The 19,635-nt window shown below is 45.0% G+C and overlaps 1 protein-coding gene across 2 annotated transcripts in view; it reads right to left on the minus strand.

Moving 5' to 3' along the window:
• The window catches only part of MPHOSPH9 (M-phase phosphoprotein 9), a 43,127-nt gene that overhangs the window by 9,172 nt on the left and 14,320 nt on the right, over positions 1-19,635 (minus strand). For both annotated transcript variants that reach the window (XM_087705527.1, XM_087705529.1), the window contains 9 exons: positions 19,231-19,353; positions 13,293-13,738; positions 12,471-12,626; positions 8,897-8,984; positions 6,335-6,550; positions 5,029-5,076; positions 4,038-4,102; positions 2,025-2,126; positions 896-1,033 (listed from right to left, as the gene is read on the minus strand). In XM_087705527.1, the coding sequence (XP_087561653.1) occupies positions 896-1,033; positions 2,025-2,126; positions 4,038-4,102; positions 5,029-5,076; positions 6,335-6,550; positions 8,897-8,984; positions 12,471-12,626; positions 13,293-13,738; positions 19,231-19,353 (1,382 nt within the window). The remainder of the gene's footprint in view (positions 1-895; positions 1,034-2,024; positions 2,127-4,037; positions 4,103-5,028; positions 5,077-6,334; positions 6,551-8,896; positions 8,985-12,470; positions 12,627-13,292; positions 13,739-19,230; positions 19,354-19,635) is intronic.

Here is a 19,635-nt window from a genome sequence, read left to right on the forward strand (position 1 = left end):
GTGGAATAGAAGTTGCCTCCAGAAGTAGTGAATGCCCCAACACTGGAAGTTTTAAAGAAGATGTTGGATAACCATTTGTCTGAAGTGGTGTAGAGTTTCCTGCCTAGGCAGGGGGTTGGACTAGAAGACCTCCAGGGTCCCTTCCAACTCTGTTATTCTATTCTATTCTATCTCACGGCAACATGACGGAATGCAATTAATGTTACTAGTTTCTGGGCAAGATCTGTGTTTAACTTGCTCATATTTTAATCTTGTATTTTATATTTTAAATTTTATATCATGTAAGGTAAAAGGTATTGAATTGAATTTGAATTGAATTTATTTCATTTATATGCCGCCCTTTTCCCCGAAGGGGGACTCAGGGCGGCTCACAATCCAAGTCAAGGGAAGTGGTACAAATAAGAAATAAAAAAGATGAACAGAACAATACACAATACACAACAGAACAATACACAACAGAACAATAAACAAAGGTTCCCCTCGCACTTATGAGCTAGTCGTTCCCGACTCTAGGGGGCGGTGCTCATCTCCGTTTCAAAGCCAGAGAGCCAGCGCTGTCCGAAGACGTCTCCGTGGTCATGTGGCCGGCATGACTCAACGCCGAAGGAGCACAGAACGTTGTTCCCTTCCCACCAAAGGTGGTTCCTATTTTTCTACTTGCATTTTTAGGTGCTTTCGAACTGCTCGGTTGGCAGAAGCTGGGACAAGTAACATTACACGGTGCTAAGGATTTGAACCGCCGAACTGCCAACCTTCTGATTGACAAGCTCAGCGTCTTAACCACCGAGCCGCTGCGTCCCTATAACATATTGTGTAGCATGCCTTTATTTGTGATGCTTTGTGATATGAATAAACAAGCAAGCGAACATCTTGGGGGGGGGGAAATATTCCTTACCTAGGAGAGGCGAATTCTTTTTCCAGTCGATTATCGCTGGGAGTCTCTTGAGCCGCCAACGGCTGACCGGTGAAGATTGAAAATTCGGATCCTGGGATCAGCCACTTTCTCCTGCTCACGTCAAAGCTTTCTAATTTGCTGCGAGGACAAAGAGGAGCAGGGAGTAATGAAGAATTTGAGTAGAGGATGTAACTTTTCATGTTTTAAAGGTAAAAAAGAGCAGACTGTCAGGCCTGCAATTATATTCCTTATAGAATTTTGGCCTGCCACACTTTCTCTTATTTCATTGTGCTGTTTCTTTAGTATGGTTGATGGGAGGGGGGAATAGAAAGGAGTAGGATGTGGAATGTGTTATTGTTTTCATTCTTTTCGAGAAGCCCAAGGTCATCTTTTGTCTTCGCACCAGTACACCTGACCGGAAGCAGCTGGGTGTGGATGTCAGCGTGGAAGAAGAAGAAGATTGGATCATGTGATGGATTGTGGGTGTGGGGACATTAACTTTTAACTGGGTGGAATTCTGATGTCATTTCCAGAAATGGGATAATGTCAGCGTTCCAAGTATCATGTAGAATTAAATCAGAGTCCAAGGCAAAACGATCCTTAAAGTTCCAATTTAAGAAATCAGACACCTTGGCATTATGCTATGAAATCCCAATTCTGGAAATGACATCATAATCCCACCCAGTTAAAAAAGTTCATGATCTTGTCCCCACACCCACAATCCATCACATGGTCCAATCTTCTTCTTCCACGCTAGCACCTACGCCCAACTGCTTCCGGTCAGGTGCAAAGGTGCGGAGACAAAAGATGACCTTGAGCTTCTAGAAAGGAATTTTTTATTTTGAAAACAACACATTCTACCCCTTGCTATTCCCCCCTCCCTTAATGAGTGTGTGGCAGGCCAAAGATTCTTAAAGGAACCGCTGCAGGCCTGACACGGACTTTATTAGACGCTATTTCCAGAACTGTGCCAATACGATATGTCCAATAAACCAATTCTTTGAGGGACCTGTTTGTTATGGACGTGTTACTTGGAACCCTGTCAATTACCTTTTCATTCCTCTTAAAATTACAATAGGCGTTTCAGTACGTGACTTTCTCACCCCTGATATAATCCTTCCTTTCTCACCTGGCGTAAGATGGCCCGAAGTGTCCCTCGGCAAGAGAACGAAACTTGAGCGAGTTTTCATGTTCTAATTGCTTGACCTGCGTTTCCAGTTTCGAGACGGTTCTAAAGGAAAGCAGGAAAAACAAAATCAATTTTACCTGTGTTAATACTGTACATCCGTGATGGCGAATGTTAGGTGACACGCAGAGCCCTCTCCGTAAGCACGCGCGCTGTCACCAGCTGCACTTCTGGCGCCAGCTGGTCTTTGTGGGCACCAGAGCACCAGAAAACGGCCAAAAACTAGGCTGATTTCTGGGCCATTTTCTGGACAGTTTTTCGGGTTTTTTTCCCCGGAAAATGGGCCTGAAAACAGCCCCCCAAATAACCCAAAAAACAGGCATGCATGGGGCGGCCAGCTGCTCTTTGGGGTTTCCAGCTCTTCAGCTCAAGCACACGCACGCACGTTCTGGTATGGGCACTTGGTGCCGAAAAGATTCACCACCACTGCTGTATATGATCCCAGTTTTAGTTTCTAGACTAGAGGGTTCTAAAAACTGCTGGAAATATATGGAAAACATGTTCTTTTTTCGCTTCTTTCGTTGGGAATATAATTACCAATTCCATTGATATTAAATGGGGTTTGCTGAAAGGTGGAAATACTCCACGTAAAATAGAGAATGGAAGGGAGAGAAAGAGAGAGAAAGAGGGAGAAAGGAGACAGGAGAGAGGGAAGTAGAAGGGAGGGAAAGAGCAGGAGAGAGGGAAGGTGTGGGAAGAGAGGAGAGGGAGAGAGCAAGGGAAAGTAGAGAAGAGAGAGAGGGCCGAGGGAAGAAGAAGGTAGAAAGGAGAAGAGAAGGAGAAGAGGAGAACTGAAGATGAAATAGACTATAATATGGAAAGCAGAAGAGCAAATAAAAATTGAGGAGGCTTAATGGCAAAAAGAATTGATGTACTATTGAATATTCATTAGCAGATTTTATTATTTTTTCCCCTTCTACACCTTACAGTCATTACATCAACATTGTTATGTCATCATACCTGTACATGTATATATTTCGCTTCTATATTTACACACCTTTATACAGTTCTATCTATCTATCTATCTATCTATCTATCTATCTATCTATCTATCTATATCTATCTATCTATTTATCTATCTATCTATCTATCTATCTATCTATCTATCTATCTATTATTGGCTTAATTAATTTTATTCTTGTTTTGCAGCCATTTGTATCAATTGTTCCAAATTTCATAATATTCCGACTCTTCTTTATCTTTTAATTTCAGTGTTAATTTGTCCATCTCTGCACAATCCAAAGTTTTTTTTTATCACTAATTCATCCGGGGGGGTATTATTTTGTTTCCAGCATTGGGCAAATGCTATTCTAGCTGTAGTTAGCTGATGTACTATTGAATATTCAAAAAATGTTTGTTAAGATGTATAGATGTGCTTTGGATTATATTATATGTATGTTAAGAAAAAATTAAAAAAACTTTTCTCAGAAATAAAAACTGCTGGAAATGTTACAATTGGGTTAAATCATTCTTCCATATTTGGTGACAAAGATCTAACGCTCAACAATTCTGGAAAACGATAAACACTGGAATAAAACAAAGAGAATAAGTCGGATTTCCCTTTCAACTTGAAATATTTTTTTTAATTAAAGGTCTATGCCCAGAGTTTTATAAACTAGTTTTTTGCTAGATTTGATTTAGCGACTTTGCTGGACAGTAACCCTCAATGAAGACGCAGTTAACAATCGTGACATATGCTGATAAAAATGCAATTCATAATATAAAAACTGGAGAATCTACAATAGAGAGATACGGGATGTATAAACTTAGTAGGGATGCACCTGTGATTAAATGACATATTGTATGTGAAGATGGGTTTCCCCTCCCCCCCCCTTTTTCTTTCCATCCTCTCCCTTTCCCATTGTTGTCTGTGTAACAAAAAATAAAAATAATTAAAAAACTGGAGAATCTTTGGTCGTTTCATTGCTTTTCTAGTATTAAAGGGTCCAATATTACCTCTTCAAATCAGAGATTTGAGTGTGCGCATCGAGTAATTTGTTCTCAGTAATATTTAAAGAATCCTAAAGGAGAAAAAAAAAACATTAAGGGTAAGGCAACCACTGATTTTACTAACACTGAATGATTTAAGTATCCCTCTTTCATCGGCTGAGTATTAATTCAACTTGTCTTCAGCTCCCCTGGGAAGAAAAAAACTTTGCTAAGGCTTCTCTTCGCTTGTCCTTGGCAAATAATTAATCACATATTTAGTACCCATCAGGAGAGATGCATTCTCCACCACGACTGATTTACCCTGTGTCTTTTTTTTTTGAGGTGGATGTTTCACTATCTGCTTGAGCAATTTTCTCTTCCCAAGTTCCCTTGTTTCTAGAGGGCCATTTAGCTGGCTGCTGTCCACTATTTCAGATACAGGAGAATCTAAGCGGTCTAAATAAACATATAGAAGATCGTGATAAATTCGGCTGACAAGGCTGGGTTATTCAACTTTCCTAAGGACAAACATTTGGCGGGCAAAAAGCTTATTTCTGAGAGAAATACCATATTTTTCGGACTATAAGATGCACTGGAGTATAAGACGCACCATGATTTTGAAGAGGTAAATAAAAAAAAAAAGGTTTTTGCACTCTGCAGGCCTCCCAAACCCTCTGCACGCCTCATTTAATACAAAAAGAGGGGGGGGGGGTATGCAAAGCTTTGGGAGGCTCATTTTTGCCCTCCCCAGCCCCCAGGAGCACTTTGCAAGCCTCCCAAACCCTCTGCATGTCCATTTTGGCAAAGGAGGCGGGGTTTCGGGAAGCCAAAAATGCTGTAATTCAGTATATAAGACACACCCAGATTTTCACCCTCTTTTTTTGGGGGGGGAGGTGCATCTTATACTCTGAAAAATACGGTAGATACACCTGCTTTTACTCACGAGTAAGGAGCTGCTAAAGCCCATATGGTTCTTAATCCTCTTGGACTCAGCTCTGCAAAAAAATTGACTGCTTACCTTAACTCGTTCGTGCTCCTTCCCGAGGGATTCGTATTCTCCCAAAAGCTATCGGAAAAGTAACATTTTTTTTTATTATTTTGTAAGATTTCCAAAATTCTAGAATAATAAACAAGCCGGCACAGATTGCAGCATCCAGCACAGCGATCAAATCAGAATTTAAGCAAATTCCACCTTTTATTGTTATGACTTCTTTAAGAGAGGTGTGGTGGCCTAGAGGAGGAGCTCTCGCCTCCCAATCAGGAGGCTAGTGAGTTCAATCCTAGGGAGAGGCAGATATTTCTCTCTCTGGGCACCGTGAGAATTTATCTGCCAAACAAAACTCCATACTGGCAACAGGGAAAGGCATCCGGCCAGTAAACACCCTGCTAGCTCCATTCAGTTGCCCAGACTCCACCCGCCGCAAGGGATTATGGAGTCGTTAAATGAAGATGGTTATGATTGTTGTGAGGTATTTCTAGCTGGCATTTAAGAAAAAAAAATCAGTCTTACACACATTATCAGTCCATTAGAGTGTGAGCCAAGAAGCAGTTATTTAATAAGGAGGGACTGAAGTGACTTTGAGCTAGCAGGAAGAGCAAAGACCTGTAATCTCCATGTGAGGAAAATCTCTTCTACTCAACTATCTGCAGTTCAGCAGGACCACAATATTTTTAGGGTCTTTTCTTTAAAAGAGAACTTTTGTGGAAAAACACAGTTGTCTTGTTCATAGACTGCGGAGCTGGTGGCAGAGTTGGGCAGTGAGGAGGTGGGGGGGGGGGGGGAAACCTGGGCCAGTCCTGGAGTCTGGGGAAGGCTCGGACGAGGGCTCTGCGTCGGAGGCAGAAAGGGGGCCAGGGCCGTCCGACAGTTATCAGCTGCTTTGGAGTAGGATATCAGTGGGGCAGAACAGCTGGAGCCTATTCCCACTGTGCGCATGCACAGAGCTGCCAGAAGGCAAGAACAGTTCAGACAAAAGGAGCAACTCGGGAGTAAGGCTTGGAGATGATTGGCCCCTCCCATAAGACATAAAAGAGGAGCAAATGGATGTGAGCCTTTGCAGGAAGCAACTTGGTTCGTTCTGGTCGGTTTCAACTCTGAAGCTCCGTTTTGACTCTGTGCTCCGTTCTGCCTTGCAAAACTAAATGGCAATTAAGTCTCTGGCAGCGTTTCAAGGGAGATAAAGGCGGGTGCTTATCAGCCTTATCCCGAAAGACTTTGGCAGACTAATGTCGGACTCTACACAAAGTGTTTGTGACTCATTACGGGCTGTGAATGGACATAATTCACAGCTGTTTAAATAAAAAGAGGGGTTTTGGGGACTTACGTTTTGAAACATCTTGTTTTCTTCCTTTAACCGGATATCCTTGTTGTCAGAGAGCTTGTAAACTTTCTCAAAGGCCTCTTCCAGATCTCGGAGTCTCCTCTTGAGGCGGCTGATGGTGTTGTCTTTGTCCTTGCCGCTCGTGCGCATCTCTTCGATGCGCTCCTGCAAGGATTTGGTGGTGGTACTGAGGGCGCCGGAGCGCTCCCGCCAATCGGTCTGAAAAGGGAAACGGGCCGAGAGTCGCACGAGGGTAGAGAGCGCCCGGTCGGACGACGGCACCAAATCTGCCAGCGGGACCGGCCGTAACATTGGATAGGATAAGATGCCGATTTGAGAGATGTTTTTCATTGGGGACACACGCAAATAGAACAAATTCTTGTCTAGAGAAGTTCTCAAGACACCAAGGTCATGGTTGACCCAAGAGGCAACTGGGATTTCTGGTGTCCAATTGCCCCTTGAAAAAGCACCGTTGGGAGAACAAATTCTTTGTTTTCTTAAATTCCTTTAACTTAGCAACAATAAAGTCCTTCCAACTTAGCAGCTTTTAAGAAATGTGGAGTTCAACTCCCAGAAACGCTGGCTGGGGAATTCTGGGAGTTGAAGTCCACCTGTCTTAAACATGCTGGCTGGGGAATTCTGGGAGTTGAAGCTTACCTGTCTTAAACATGCTGGCTGGAGAATTCTGGGAGTTGAAGCTTACCTGTCTTAAACATGCTGGCTGGGGAATTCTGGGGGTTGAAGCCCACCTCTTTTAAGCATGCTGGCTGGGGAATTCTGGGAGTTGAAGTCCACCTGTCTTAAACATGCTGGCTGGGGAATTCCGGGAGTTGAAGCCCACCTCTTTTAAGCATGCTGGCTGGGGAATTCTGGGAGTTGAAGTCCACCTGTCTTAAACATGCTGGCTGGGGAATTCTGGGAGTTGAAGTCCACCTGTCTTAAACATGCTGGCTGGGGAATTCTGGGAGTTGAAGCTTACCTGTCTTAAACATGCTGGCTGGAGAATTCTGGGAGTTGAAGCTTACCTGTCTTAAACATGCTGGCTGGGGAATTCTGGGGGTTGAAGCCCACCTCTTTTAAGCATGCTGGCTGGGGAATTCTGGGAGTTGAAGTCCACCTGTCTTAAACATGCTGGCTGGGGAATTCCGGGAGTTGAAGCCCACCTCTTTTAAGCATGCTGGCTGGGGAATTCTGGGAGTTGAAGTCCACCTGTCTTAAACATGCTGGCTGGGGAATTCTGGGGGTTGAAGCCCACCTCTTTTAAGCATGCTGGCTGGGGAATTCTGGGAGTTGAAGCCCACCTCTTTTAAGCATGCTGGCTGGGGAATTCTGGGGGTTAAAGCCCACCTCTTTTAAGCATGCTGGCTGGGGAATTCTGGGGGTTAAAGCCCAGCTCTTTTAAGCATGCTGGCTGGGGAATTCTGGGAGTTGAAGTCCACCTGTCTTAAACATGCTGGCTGGGGAATTCTGGGAGTTGAAGCTTACCTGTCTTAAACATGCTGGCTGGAGAATTCTGGGGGTTGAAGCCCAGCTCTTTTAAGCATGCTGGCTGGGGAATTCTGGGAGTTGAAGTCCACCTGTCTTAAACATGCTGGCTGGGGAATTCTGGGAGTTGAAGCTTACCTGTCTTAAACATGCTGGCTGGAGAATTCTGGGAGTTGAAGCCCACCTCTTTTAAGCATGCTGGCTGGGGAATTCTGGGAGTTGAAGTCCACCTGTCTTAAACATGCTGGCTGGGGAATTCTGGGGGTTGAAGCCCACCTCTTTTAAGCATGCTGGCTGGGGAATTCTGGGAGTTGAAGTCCACCTGTCTTAAACATGCTGGCTGGGGAATTCTGGGGGTTGAAGCCCACCTCTTTTAAGCATGCTGGCTAGGGAATTCTGGGAATTGAAGTCCACCTGTCTTAAACATGCTGGCTGGGGGATTCTGGGAGTTGAAGTCCACCTGTCTTAAACATGCTGGCTGGGGAATTCTGGGGGTTGAAGCCCAGCTCTTTTAAGCATGCTGGCTGGGGAATTCTGGGAGTTGAAGTCCACCTGTCTTAAACATGCTGGCTGGGGAATTCTGGGGGTTGAAGCCCACCTCTTTTAAGCATGCTGGCTGGGGAATTCTGGGAGTTGAAGTCCACCTGTCTTAAACATGCTGGCTGGGGAATTCTGGGAGTTGAAGTCCACCTGTCTTAAACATGCTGGCTGGAGAATTCTGGGAGTTGAAGCCCACCTGTCTTAAACATGCTGGCTGGGGAATTCTCCTATTCTCCCAAGCTGTGCGCTCTGGCAACACAACCCAAAACTTCCAAGGTGTACCTCCCAGACTTCTGTTCCCAGGTGCCAAACTACTTCATTCAAAGGCAATTCTTCCCCCCAAATGAGGGAGTCCTCGGTGCCCATTTGACCGAGACATGGCCATATTTTGGCTTCTCTGTCTTCCTTCTCACTCTTCCATGTCAGTTCATGACCATAAAGAGACGTTTGAAGCCATGTTCAGCACTTTTTAAGGAATCCCCCCCACCCCCCCCGCCGTTACAGCTGGACTACTCCATCCAAGCCGTAAGGTGCACTTACTATTTCCATCTCTAAGGCCTTGTTTTTATTTTCAAGAGATCGCATCCGGCCGTTGGCTTCGTGCAGAGAGGTTTCTAGCTGCTCGCACCTAAAAGTTAAAAGAGGGAGTCATTAAGTGTAAATTGTTTTTATTAGCATAACATCAGAAAAAAAATGGTAAGTGTGTACTTAATATTGCACGCCTTAACAGCAGCGAGGATTATATTCGTACAATAGTGGAAAAATGAAGATTTACTGCGAGATGTTGGCCATCCTTCCAAGGTTTCCAAGTCTAAACGGCACCCCGAAAATCAGTCACTTTCACCAGAGAAACACGGTAAAATGAGGGGGGGAAGGAAAATTTAAGTTAAAAATGAAGTCGAGCGCGCGCCCCTTTCCCCACCGCCGGTTTCCAAGAGAGCCTCGTCCGGCAATCCTGGTCAATTCCCGCAAGGATCACGAAGGCCCCCTTGGGGAGGTTTTGTCCTGCAGTGAGGAGACCGGGGGGAGGGAGGGGGACCCGCTCGTCTTCGTTTTTAACTTAAAATTTTCTTTCTCCACCCCCCCCCCCCTTTACCGTGTTTCTCGAGCGAAAGTGACTTATTTTTGGGGCACCGTTCAGACTTGGAAACCTTGGAAGGATGGTCAACAGTCGCCAGGGACGCTGACAGAGCTGGTCAGAAAGACTCTAGATTGTGCAGAAATGGATAGATTGATATTGAAAATTAAACAGAAAGAAGATGTGGATCAGTGATGGCGAAACTTTCTGGCATCGAAAAGGGAGCGTGCATGCTCTTTGGGGCCGCAAACCCGGAAGAGGAGCTGCCCAGAAAATGAACTTCCGGTTTCCGGTGTTTGCATGCGCGCATCAGCCAGCTAGCCTCCCGGTTACTGGCACGCATGCACACACGACGATCACCTGGCTGGCATATATGCTCATGCTGGAAAGCGGAAAACGAGCTCTTCCCGTTTACGGCACTGCCGCACGGACAAAGGCCAGTTGATCGTCATGGGTGCCTGCGCCCCAAAACCCCGGGAGAGAAATGGGCGACGCCACATGTGCCAGACGACATGGCTCTGTGTGCCACTTCGGGCACACGTGCCAGAGGTTCGCCATCACGGATGTAGATGATTATCAAACACAGAATCTAATTTACCAACGGTTGGAAAAAAAGGGGCCGATGTTGAGAACATCGATTTGCATTGTTAAGTGTTGTGACTCAGAAGAAGTTTGCTGTGAGTTGAGTCGGGATGCAAAATTAACAATGCAGCTGGGGCTCGTTAGTGGCGTCTTCTGGTGATAAAAGAACAGATGGTGCCACGCCCTGGTTGCAGGAGTCAACGTTCATTGATCCTCGGTCGTGGTTTATTTGTGAGAGACACTTGGAGAAGTGATTTGCTTTCTGTAACCCTGATTCGAAGAGACACTTGGAGTGCTTTGCTTTCTTTTTATACACCTGGTTTTGCCGTAAGAGAGATTTGTTTTGCATTCTGTTATCTTCTTGCCAGAGACTTTATTTATGTTTATTTTGGGTTCGCAGCCAGTTTGAGCCGAGGACTGATAAAGTTAGTTCCTTTTAAGTTTGTCTGCCTGTCATCTGTTAACGAGCGAAGGAGGGGGGACAGAACAGTTAAGCAAATCAAATCCCCGGACAAGGCAATGTTTATTAAGCCCTAAGAAATGTATTTAATAGAAAATCATTTTTTTTAAAAGGGCAAAAATAAAAAAAGGAATATCTTATTTGTAGTTTTAGGCAAACCGCTCAGCCTAAAATCAGGGGTCGGAGGTGACCACTTGGTAGAAAGTCCTGATTGTGGAGAAGCAACCTTCGTTTCCCAAAGTTTATTACGGGTAGTCCTCGACTTAAAACCATTCCGTTAGTGACCGTTCGAAGTTACAACGTCACTGAGAAAAAGAGACTTAGGACAGCTGCATGGTCACATGATCAAAATCCAGACATTCGGCAGCTGTCGTAAATATGAATCAGTTGCCAAGTGCCTGGATTTTGATCTGTAACTGCCATAAATCACTTTTAAAAAATAAATACGAATAAATAAGTCCTGGGGGGTCACATGATCCCCTTTTGTCACCTTCCGACAAGCCAAGTCAATGGGGAAATCGGACCCACTTAACAACCGTGTTACTAATGCACCAACTGCAGCGGTTCACTTAACAACGGGGGGAAGAAAAGCCATAAAAATGGGCCAAAACTGACATAGCAAATGTCTTTGCTTCACAATAGAAATTTCGGGCTCAACTGTCGTCGTAATTCAAGGACTACTTATGCGTTGCTGCTTAAAGAACTCCTCCCTGCTCGCAAGTGAACCATGCGGAGTAAGTTACTATGGGGAGAATTCAGAGCAACTACACATCTATTTGAAGTGCAAGCAGACCTTCCTGTTTTGCTCGCAACTTATCCTTCATTCACAAATCTCTAAACGGCCACTTGATTTCCAGGTGTCAGAACCGAAGATGGGAAGGGTACTTGACCTGGGTACTTGAGAGACCGCCTGCTGCCAATCACCTCCACTAGACCGATTAGATCCCACAGATTAGGCCTCCTCCGAATTCCATCCGCCGGCCAGTGTCGACTGGCGACTACCCGGAGGAGAGCCTTCTCTGTGGCTGCTCCGACCCTCTGGAACGAACTCCCCGTGGAGATTCGAACCTTCACCACCCTCCAAGCCTTCCGCAAAGCCCTTAAAACCTGGCTGTTCCGACAGGCCTGGGGCTAAAGAGCTGTTGCCCCCATCTCGAATGGTATGACTGTTGTGTGTTTTTAAATTATGTATGGTTATGTTTCGTCTTTTATTTTTTGTCTGTACCCCCCTTCCCTGATTTGAATTGTGAGCCGCCCTGAGTCCCCTTCGGGGGAAAAGGGCGGCATATAAATATAATAAAATCAATCAATCAAGGTTCAGAAATAGTTTTATGCAGGGGGGTGTCACTTCAATTCGCAATTCGCAATTTAATGAGCTTATATGCCGCCCAATCCCGGAGGACTCCGGGCGGCTTACAAATACGAAATGAAATAAAATAACACATAGGGGAAAGAAACATAGTTTTTAAAAAAACACCCAACATACATTTGGCTTAACTGGGGGTTGGACCTGATTTAAAAAATCAGCAACCCCCAGCCAGGCCTGTCGAAACAGCCAGGTTTTGGTGGCTTTTTGGAAGGCCACGAGAGTGGGAAGGGTCCAGATCTCTGCTGGTAGATCGTTCCACAGAGCCGGAGCAGCTACAGAGAAGGCCCTCCCCCGAGTGGTCGCCAGCCGGCATTGTCCGGTCGACGACACCCGGAGGAGGCCTAGCCTGTGTGTTCTTATGGGCCGTTGGGAGGTGTGTAGCAGGAGGCGGTCTCTCAGATATCCAGGTCCAAGGCCATGTAGGGCTTTAAAGGTAATCACCAGCACTTTGTAGCGCGTCCGGAGACCAATGGGGAGCCAGTGCAGCTCGCGGAGGATGGGTGTAACATGGGTGTACCGAGGTACACCCGGTATCGTTCGCGCGGCTGCATTCTGCACCAGAATGCTTCAAAAGGGATGAGGGGGGAAAAGATACAGACATTATTCCAAACAACTCAGCCAATACCTGTCCGTGAGATTTTGATTGATTTTCTTCATTTCCTCGGAAGGAGAGGTATGGCTTGCTTCTAGTTGTTGCTTTAAGCTGAGAATTTCCGACTCGTAATACGCTCGAAGATCAGTTATATGCCGGGTATGTTTCTCCCTCAAATTCTGCCTAATCCTGTTGTTGTTTTTTAAAAAAAAAAAAAAGAAGAAAAGAGCAAAACATTCAAAATTTTAGCAACTTTGCTAGACATTTCTGAAGGAAAAAACTGGTGCTTCAGGATAACAATTTACATATAGCACATGAATGCTGCTTATTCACCTCCGGCAAAGTCTTTCGAGGGAGGATTTATAGTCACAGACCTTATCTGGCTTGGAGAGCTGCCAGGCCAATCTCTGCAGAACTTGACAAGGAGCCTCGGACAGTCACGAACCAATGAAGGGAACTAATGGTCTCCTGCAAACTCCACTCCCCTTTCGCTCCTCTTTTATTTCCTCTGGGAGGGGCCATTCACCTTCCACCTGTGGCCTTACTCCCGAGATGGCCCTTGTTCCTTAGCCCCTTCTCCGGGCAGCTCTGCGCATGCGCACACTGGGAACAGGCTCCAGCTGTTCTTCTGCCCCACTGATGTCTGAAGGCAGCTGATAACTGGCATACGGCCCTGCCCACCCTCTCTGCCTCTGACACAGAGCCCTCCTCAGAGCCTTCCCCAGACTCCAGGATTGGCCCATCTTCCTCCCCCACCCTCCTCACTGTCCGAATCTGCTGCCGGCTCTGCTGGCTGGCCACAACAAGCCTGCTACTTGGAACCCTGATAGCAACATTCTGAATGGGTGATCTTACTTGGAGAGCACCAGGGGATCTTCCACGCAAGGCACGGAAAGTTCCTGCTGCGTCAAACGATTATCAGCCGACGGAATCGGGGACCGGGCTTCGGAAGACGGCGTGAGGGTTAAGTTGTCGTTGTCCCCCATGTCCAAAATCTCACGGTCTCGATGAGGAGAGCCGGCGACGTTGGCTGCGTTCTGAAACTCACAAGTGCCCCAGGGACCCACGTGCAAGGCCGCTGCTGAGCGAGGGGCATATCGGGGAGACTCGGCGGAGCGAGGGGACACCACCGTGCTCGTGGGAGAAAAGGAATCCGCCTCCGAAGGAAGCGAAAAAGCAGCACCTGCCATGGAATCGGGAGAAAACGGTGCCGGCTCAGGGCTGGCGTAGAACCTGGGCAAAGGCCGCCCCGCGTTCCGCTCGCTCGGTTTCATGTGGAGCGTTGGGTCGAGCGTAAGGATCTGTGAAAGAAACGTTGCGGTGATTGGAATTAAAAATAAGACAAGACCCTATTAAGGGCGAATATAATAGGATAGAATAGGATAGAATAAATAGAGAATTAGGATAGAATAATAGAGAAATAGAATAGAGAATTGGATAGAACAATAGAGAAATACAATAAAATAGAATAGAATTAGGATAAATAATAGAGAAATAAGAATAGAATAAAATATAATAGAATAGAGAATTGGGATAGAATAGAGAGAATAGAATAGAATAGAGTATTAGGATAGAATAAGAGAGAAATAGAATAGGAATAGAATAGAAGAGAATTGGGATAGAATAATAGAGAAATACAATAGAATTGAATAGAATTAGGAGAGAATAATAGATAAATAGAATAGAATAGAATAGGAATAGAATAAAATAGAATAGAATAGAGAATTGGGATAGAATAATAGAGAGAATAGAATAGAATAGAGAATTAGGATAGAATAATAGAGAAATAGAATAGGAATAGAATAGAAGAGAAGAGAATTGGGATAGAATAATAGAGATAGAATAGAACAGGAATGAATAGGAATAGAATAGAGAATTAGGATAGAATAATAGAGAAATAGAATAGAATAGGAATAGAATAAAATAGAATAGAATAGAGAATTGGGATAGAATAATAGAGACAATAGAATAGAATAGAGAATTAGGATAGAATAATAGAGAAATAGAATATTGGGATAGAATAATAGAGAAACAGAATAGCAATAGCAATAGCAGTAGACTTATATACCGCTTCATAGGCCTTTCAGGCCTCTCTAAGCGGTTTACAGAGAGTCAGCATATTGCCCCCAACAATCTGGGTCCTCATTTTACCCACCTCGGAAGGATGGAAGGCTGAGTCAACCCTGAGCCGGTGAGATTTGAACCGCTGACCTGCTGATCTAGCAGTAGCCTGCAGTGCTGCATTTAACCACTGTGCTAGAATAGAGAGAATAGAATAGAATAGAGTATTAGGATAGAATAAGAGAGAAATAGAATAGGAATAGAATAGAAGAGAATTGGGATAGAATAATAGAGAAATACAATAGAATTGAATAGAATTAGGAGAGAATAATAGATAAATAGAATAGAATAGAATGGAATAGAATAATTAGGATAGAATAATAAATAGAATAGAATAGAACAGAACAGAAATAGAAAAGAAGTAGAATAGAAAAGAAAAGAAACAGAATAAAAATAGAATAGGAATAAGAATAGATAAGGATAGGATAGAAATAGAATAGGATAGAAATAGAATAGGAATAGAAATAGAATAGGAATAGAATAGAAAAGATATAGAATAGAAATACAATAGAAACAGAATATAAATAGAAACTGAAATTGAATAGGAAAGGATGGGATGGGATGGAATAAAATAGAATAGAACAGAATAGCATAGATATATGAAAGAATGGAATGGACTAGAATAGAATAACAGAGTTGGAAGAGACCTTGGAGGTCTTCTAGTCCAAGGTTTAAGGTTTAAGGTTTTAATGGATTTGTATGCCGCCCAATCCCGGAGGACTCCGGGCGGCTCACATAAAAAAACAATTTAAAAAAGATATTAAAAGAAGTTAAAATACAAGACAAAGCGAATTAAAAAGGACACAACATGCATTCAATCTTAGTGGGGCTGAAGCACAATCAAAGATCAGCAACCCCAGGCCTGCCGGAACAGCCAGGTCTTAATAGACTTTCGGAAGGCCGAGAGAGTGGGGAGGGTCCGGATCTCAGGGGGTAGATCGTTCCATAGCAGCTACAGAGAAGGCCCTGCCCCGAGGAGCCGCCAGACGACATTGTGTAGTCGACGGCACCCGGAGAAGACCCACCCTGTGAGATCTTATTGGGCACTGGGAGGTATGTGGCAGGAGGCGGTCACAGAGATATCCGGGTCCTAGGCCATGTAGGGCTTTAAAGGTGGTAACCAGCACCTTGAAGCGCATCCGGAGACCGATGGGAAGCCAGTGCAGCTCACGGAGGATAGGTGTAACATGGGTGCATCTAGGTACACCCAGTATCGCTCGCGCAGCTGCATTCTGGACCAATTGTAGTCTCCGAACACTTTTCAAGGGCAGCCCCATGTAGACCGCGTTACAGTAGTCGAGTCTTGAGGTGACGAGGGCGTGAGTGACCATTCAAAGTGCCTCCCAGTCCAGGTAGGGCCGCAACTGGTGCACCAGGCGAACCTGGGCAAAAGCCCCCCTGGTCACAGCTGACAGATGGTGTTCTAGTGTCAGCTGTGGATCCAGGAGAACACCCAAGTTGCGGGCCCTCTCTGAGGGGTGTAAGATTTCACCCCCCAGGTTTAAAGGTGGAATATCTGGACTATCTTTGGGGGGGGGCAGCATCAAAGCCACTCGGTCTTGTCAGGGTTGAGCGCAAGCTTGTTCATTCCCATCCAGACCCTGACAGCTTCCAGGCACTGGCACATTACTTCCTAGTCCAACCCCCTGCTTAGGCAGGAAACCCTACACCACTTCAGACAAATGATTGTCCAACCTCTTCTTAAAAACTTCCAGTGTTGGAGCCTTCACACCTTCCCTAAGCAAGGCGTTCCGTTGATTCATTGTTCTAACTGTCTAAGGAAATTAGTTGCTTCAGCATAAAGAGCTGATCCTGGGGTTGGACTGCGGGGAGATCCAATCCGTCAATCCTCAGGGAAACCAACCCTGACTGTTCCTTGGAAGGTCAGAGACTGAAGCCGGGAGAGAAGAATTGGCTAATAGGAGAATAAAGTCATCAGGAGAAGATTCAGCAGTCCATCCACATTTGAAAGAGCAAAGGCTCCTCTTTGGAAGTCCACATTCTGGACAGAGGGGACCCAGGCTGGTTTACAAGAGGGATCAAAGAGGCCACTTATGTCCAAATTCAACGTCTCTCCCTCAACAGAGGGGGAGGGATAGGGCCTCATCGATCTCCAGTCTACAACACAACAGTTCAAGAAGGCTCCACACCCATTTGCTCCACTCCGGTGACCCTGAGGACACAGAGGAACCTCCAAGTGGCCTCAATGACCTTCTCAAAGGATGCAAATGACCAGCTGTCTGCAAGGAATATAAATCCTCCAGGTGGCCTCAATGACCCTCTAAAAAGGATGCAAATGACCAGCTGTCTGCAAGGAATATAAATCCTCCAAGTGGCCTCAATGACTCTCTAAAAAGGATGCAAATGACCAGCTGTCTGCAAGGAATATAAATCCTCCAGGTGGCCTCAATGACCCTCTAAAAAGGATGCAAATGACCAGCTGTCTGCAAGGAATATAAATCCTCCAAGTGGCCTCAATGACCCTCTAAAAAGGATGCAAATGACCAGCTGTCTGCAAGGAATATAAATCCTCCAAGTGGCCTCAATGACTCTCTAAAAAGGATGCAAATGACCAGCTGTCTGCAAGGAATATAAATCCTCCAGGTGGCCTCAATGACCCTCTAAAAAGGATGCAAATGACCAGGTGCCTGCAAGGAATATAAATCCTCCAAGTGGCCTCAATGACCCTCTAAAAAGGATGCAAATGACCAGCTGTCTGCAAGGAATATAAATCCTCCAAGTGGCCTCAATGACTCTCTAAAAAGGATGCAAATGACCAGGTGCCTGCAAGGAATATAAATCCTCCAAGTGGCCTCAATGACCCTCTAAAAAGGATGCAAATGACCAGCTGTCTGCAAGGAATATAAATCCTCCAGGTGGCCTCAATGACCCTCTAAAAAGGATGCAAATGACCAGGTGCCTGCAAGGAATATAAATCCTCCAAGTGGCCTCAATGACCCTCTAAAAAGGATGCAAATGACCAGCTGTCTGCAAGGAATATAAATCCTCCAAGTGGCCTCAATGACTCTCTAAAAAGGATGCAAATGACCAGCTGTCTGCAAGGAATATAAATCCTCCAGGTGGCCTCAATGACCCTCTAAAAAGGATGCAAATGACCAGGTGCCTGCAAGGAATATAAATCCTCCAAGTGGCCTCAATGACCCTCTAAAAAGGATGCAAATGACCAGCTGTCTGCAAGGAATATAAATCCTCCAAGTGGCCTCAATGACTCTCTAAAAAGGATGCAAATGACCAGCTGTCTGCAAGGAATATAAATCCTCCAGGTGGCCTCAATGACCCTCTAAAAAGGATGCAAATGACCAGGTGCCTGCAAGGAATATAAATCCTCCAAGTGGCCTTAATGACCCTCTAAAAGGATGCAAATGACCAGCTGTCTGCAAGGAATATAAATCCTCCAAGTGGCCTCAATGACCCTCTAAAAAGGATGCAAATGACCAGGTGCCTGCAAGGAATATAAATCCTCCAAGTGGCCTCAATGACCCTCTAAAAAGGATGCAAATGACCAGCTGTCTGCAAGGAATATAAATCCTCCAAGTGGCCTCAATGACTCTCTAAAAAGGATGCAAATGACCAGCTGTCTGCAAGGAATATAAATCCTCCAGGTGGCCTCAATGACCCTCTAAAAAGGATGCAAATGACCAGGTGCCTGCAAGGAATATAAATCCTCCAAGTGGCCTCAATGACCCTCTAAAAAGGATGCAAATGACCAGCTGTCTGCAAGGAATATAAATCCTCCAAGTGGCCTCAATGACTCTCTAAAAAGGATGCAAATGACCAGGTGCCTGCAAGGAATATAAATCCTCCAAGTGGCCTCAATGACCCTCTAAAAAGGATGCAAATGACCAGGTGCCTGCAAGGAATATAAATCCTCCAAGTGGCCTCAATGACCCTCTAAAAAGGATGCAAATGACCAGCTGTCTGCAAGGAATATAAATCCTCCAAGTGGCCTCAATGACCCTCTAAAAAGGATGCAAATGACCAGCTGTCTGCAAGGAATATAAATCCTCCAAGTGGCCTCAATGACTCTCTAAAAAGGATGCAAATGACCAGCTGTCTGCAAAGAGTATAAATCCTCCAAGTGGCCTCAATGACCCTCTAAAAAGGATGCAAATGACCAGCTGTCTGCAAGGAATATAAATCCTCCAAGTGGCCTCAATGACCCTCTAAAAAGGATGCAAATGACCAGCTGTCTGCAAGGAATATAAATCCTCCAAGTGGCCTCAATGACCCTCTAAAAAGGATGCAAATGACCAGCTGTCTCCAAGGAGTATAAATCCTCCAAGTGGCCTCAATGACCCTCTAAAAAGGAGGCAAATGACCAGCTGTCTGCAAGGAGTATAAATCCTCCAAGTGGCCTCAATGACCCTCTAAAAAGGATGCAAATGACCAGCTGTCTGCAAGGAGTATAAATCCTTCCATTTCCCCACCATCCGGTCAGAGCTTCTTGGATGAGAAGCAAAACGTCTTTAAAGAAAAACCAGTTGCCTCTTGAAAAAGCACCTTTGGGACAATCACTTAATCGACTGATTAAAATCAGGAAGCTGAGAGATCCAAACTGTTTAGGAGGCTGGAAAAGCACGAGGAGTTGTTAAGTTTAAGAAAGGAAGGACGCTTCGAAGGCAACGGGCAGAAGGGAAATACAAGTTATTACCTCTGGGGGATGAGTGGAGTGGAGAGGAGTGAAATCCCACTCTACAAGTTGCTTGTCTTCCTTCTGTTTCTTATGATAAATCTCCTTTAAGGACATAAGCTTCAGCTCGTCACTGGAAGACAGCTAAGAGGGAAGAATTCAGGTTGAGAGTTTAAGAGTTTGTTTAATATAATGATGTAGTATATTTTTAGGTGGGAACATAAGGAGTGTTTTGGGAGGTAGAATAACTCCAAAGAACAGGACACCAGTCACTGCAAATCAGCGTTTCTTTACCTTGGAAAATTTAAGATGCGTGAACTTCAACTCCCAGAATTCCCCAGCCAGCATAGATGTTGAAGTCCACCCATCTTAAAGTTGACAAGGTAGAAAGACGTGACCCGACAAAAGGGTGAACGACAAAACCGC

Source organism: Thamnophis sirtalis, unplaced genomic scaffold (genome assembly GCF_051295495.1).
Source record: "Thamnophis sirtalis isolate CommonGarterSnake01/CBP01778 unplaced genomic scaffold, rThaSir2_p1.2 scaffold_2, whole genome shotgun sequence".
In the NCBI taxonomy this organism is placed as follows: Eukaryota; Metazoa; Chordata; class Lepidosauria; order Squamata; family Natricidae; genus Thamnophis; species Thamnophis sirtalis.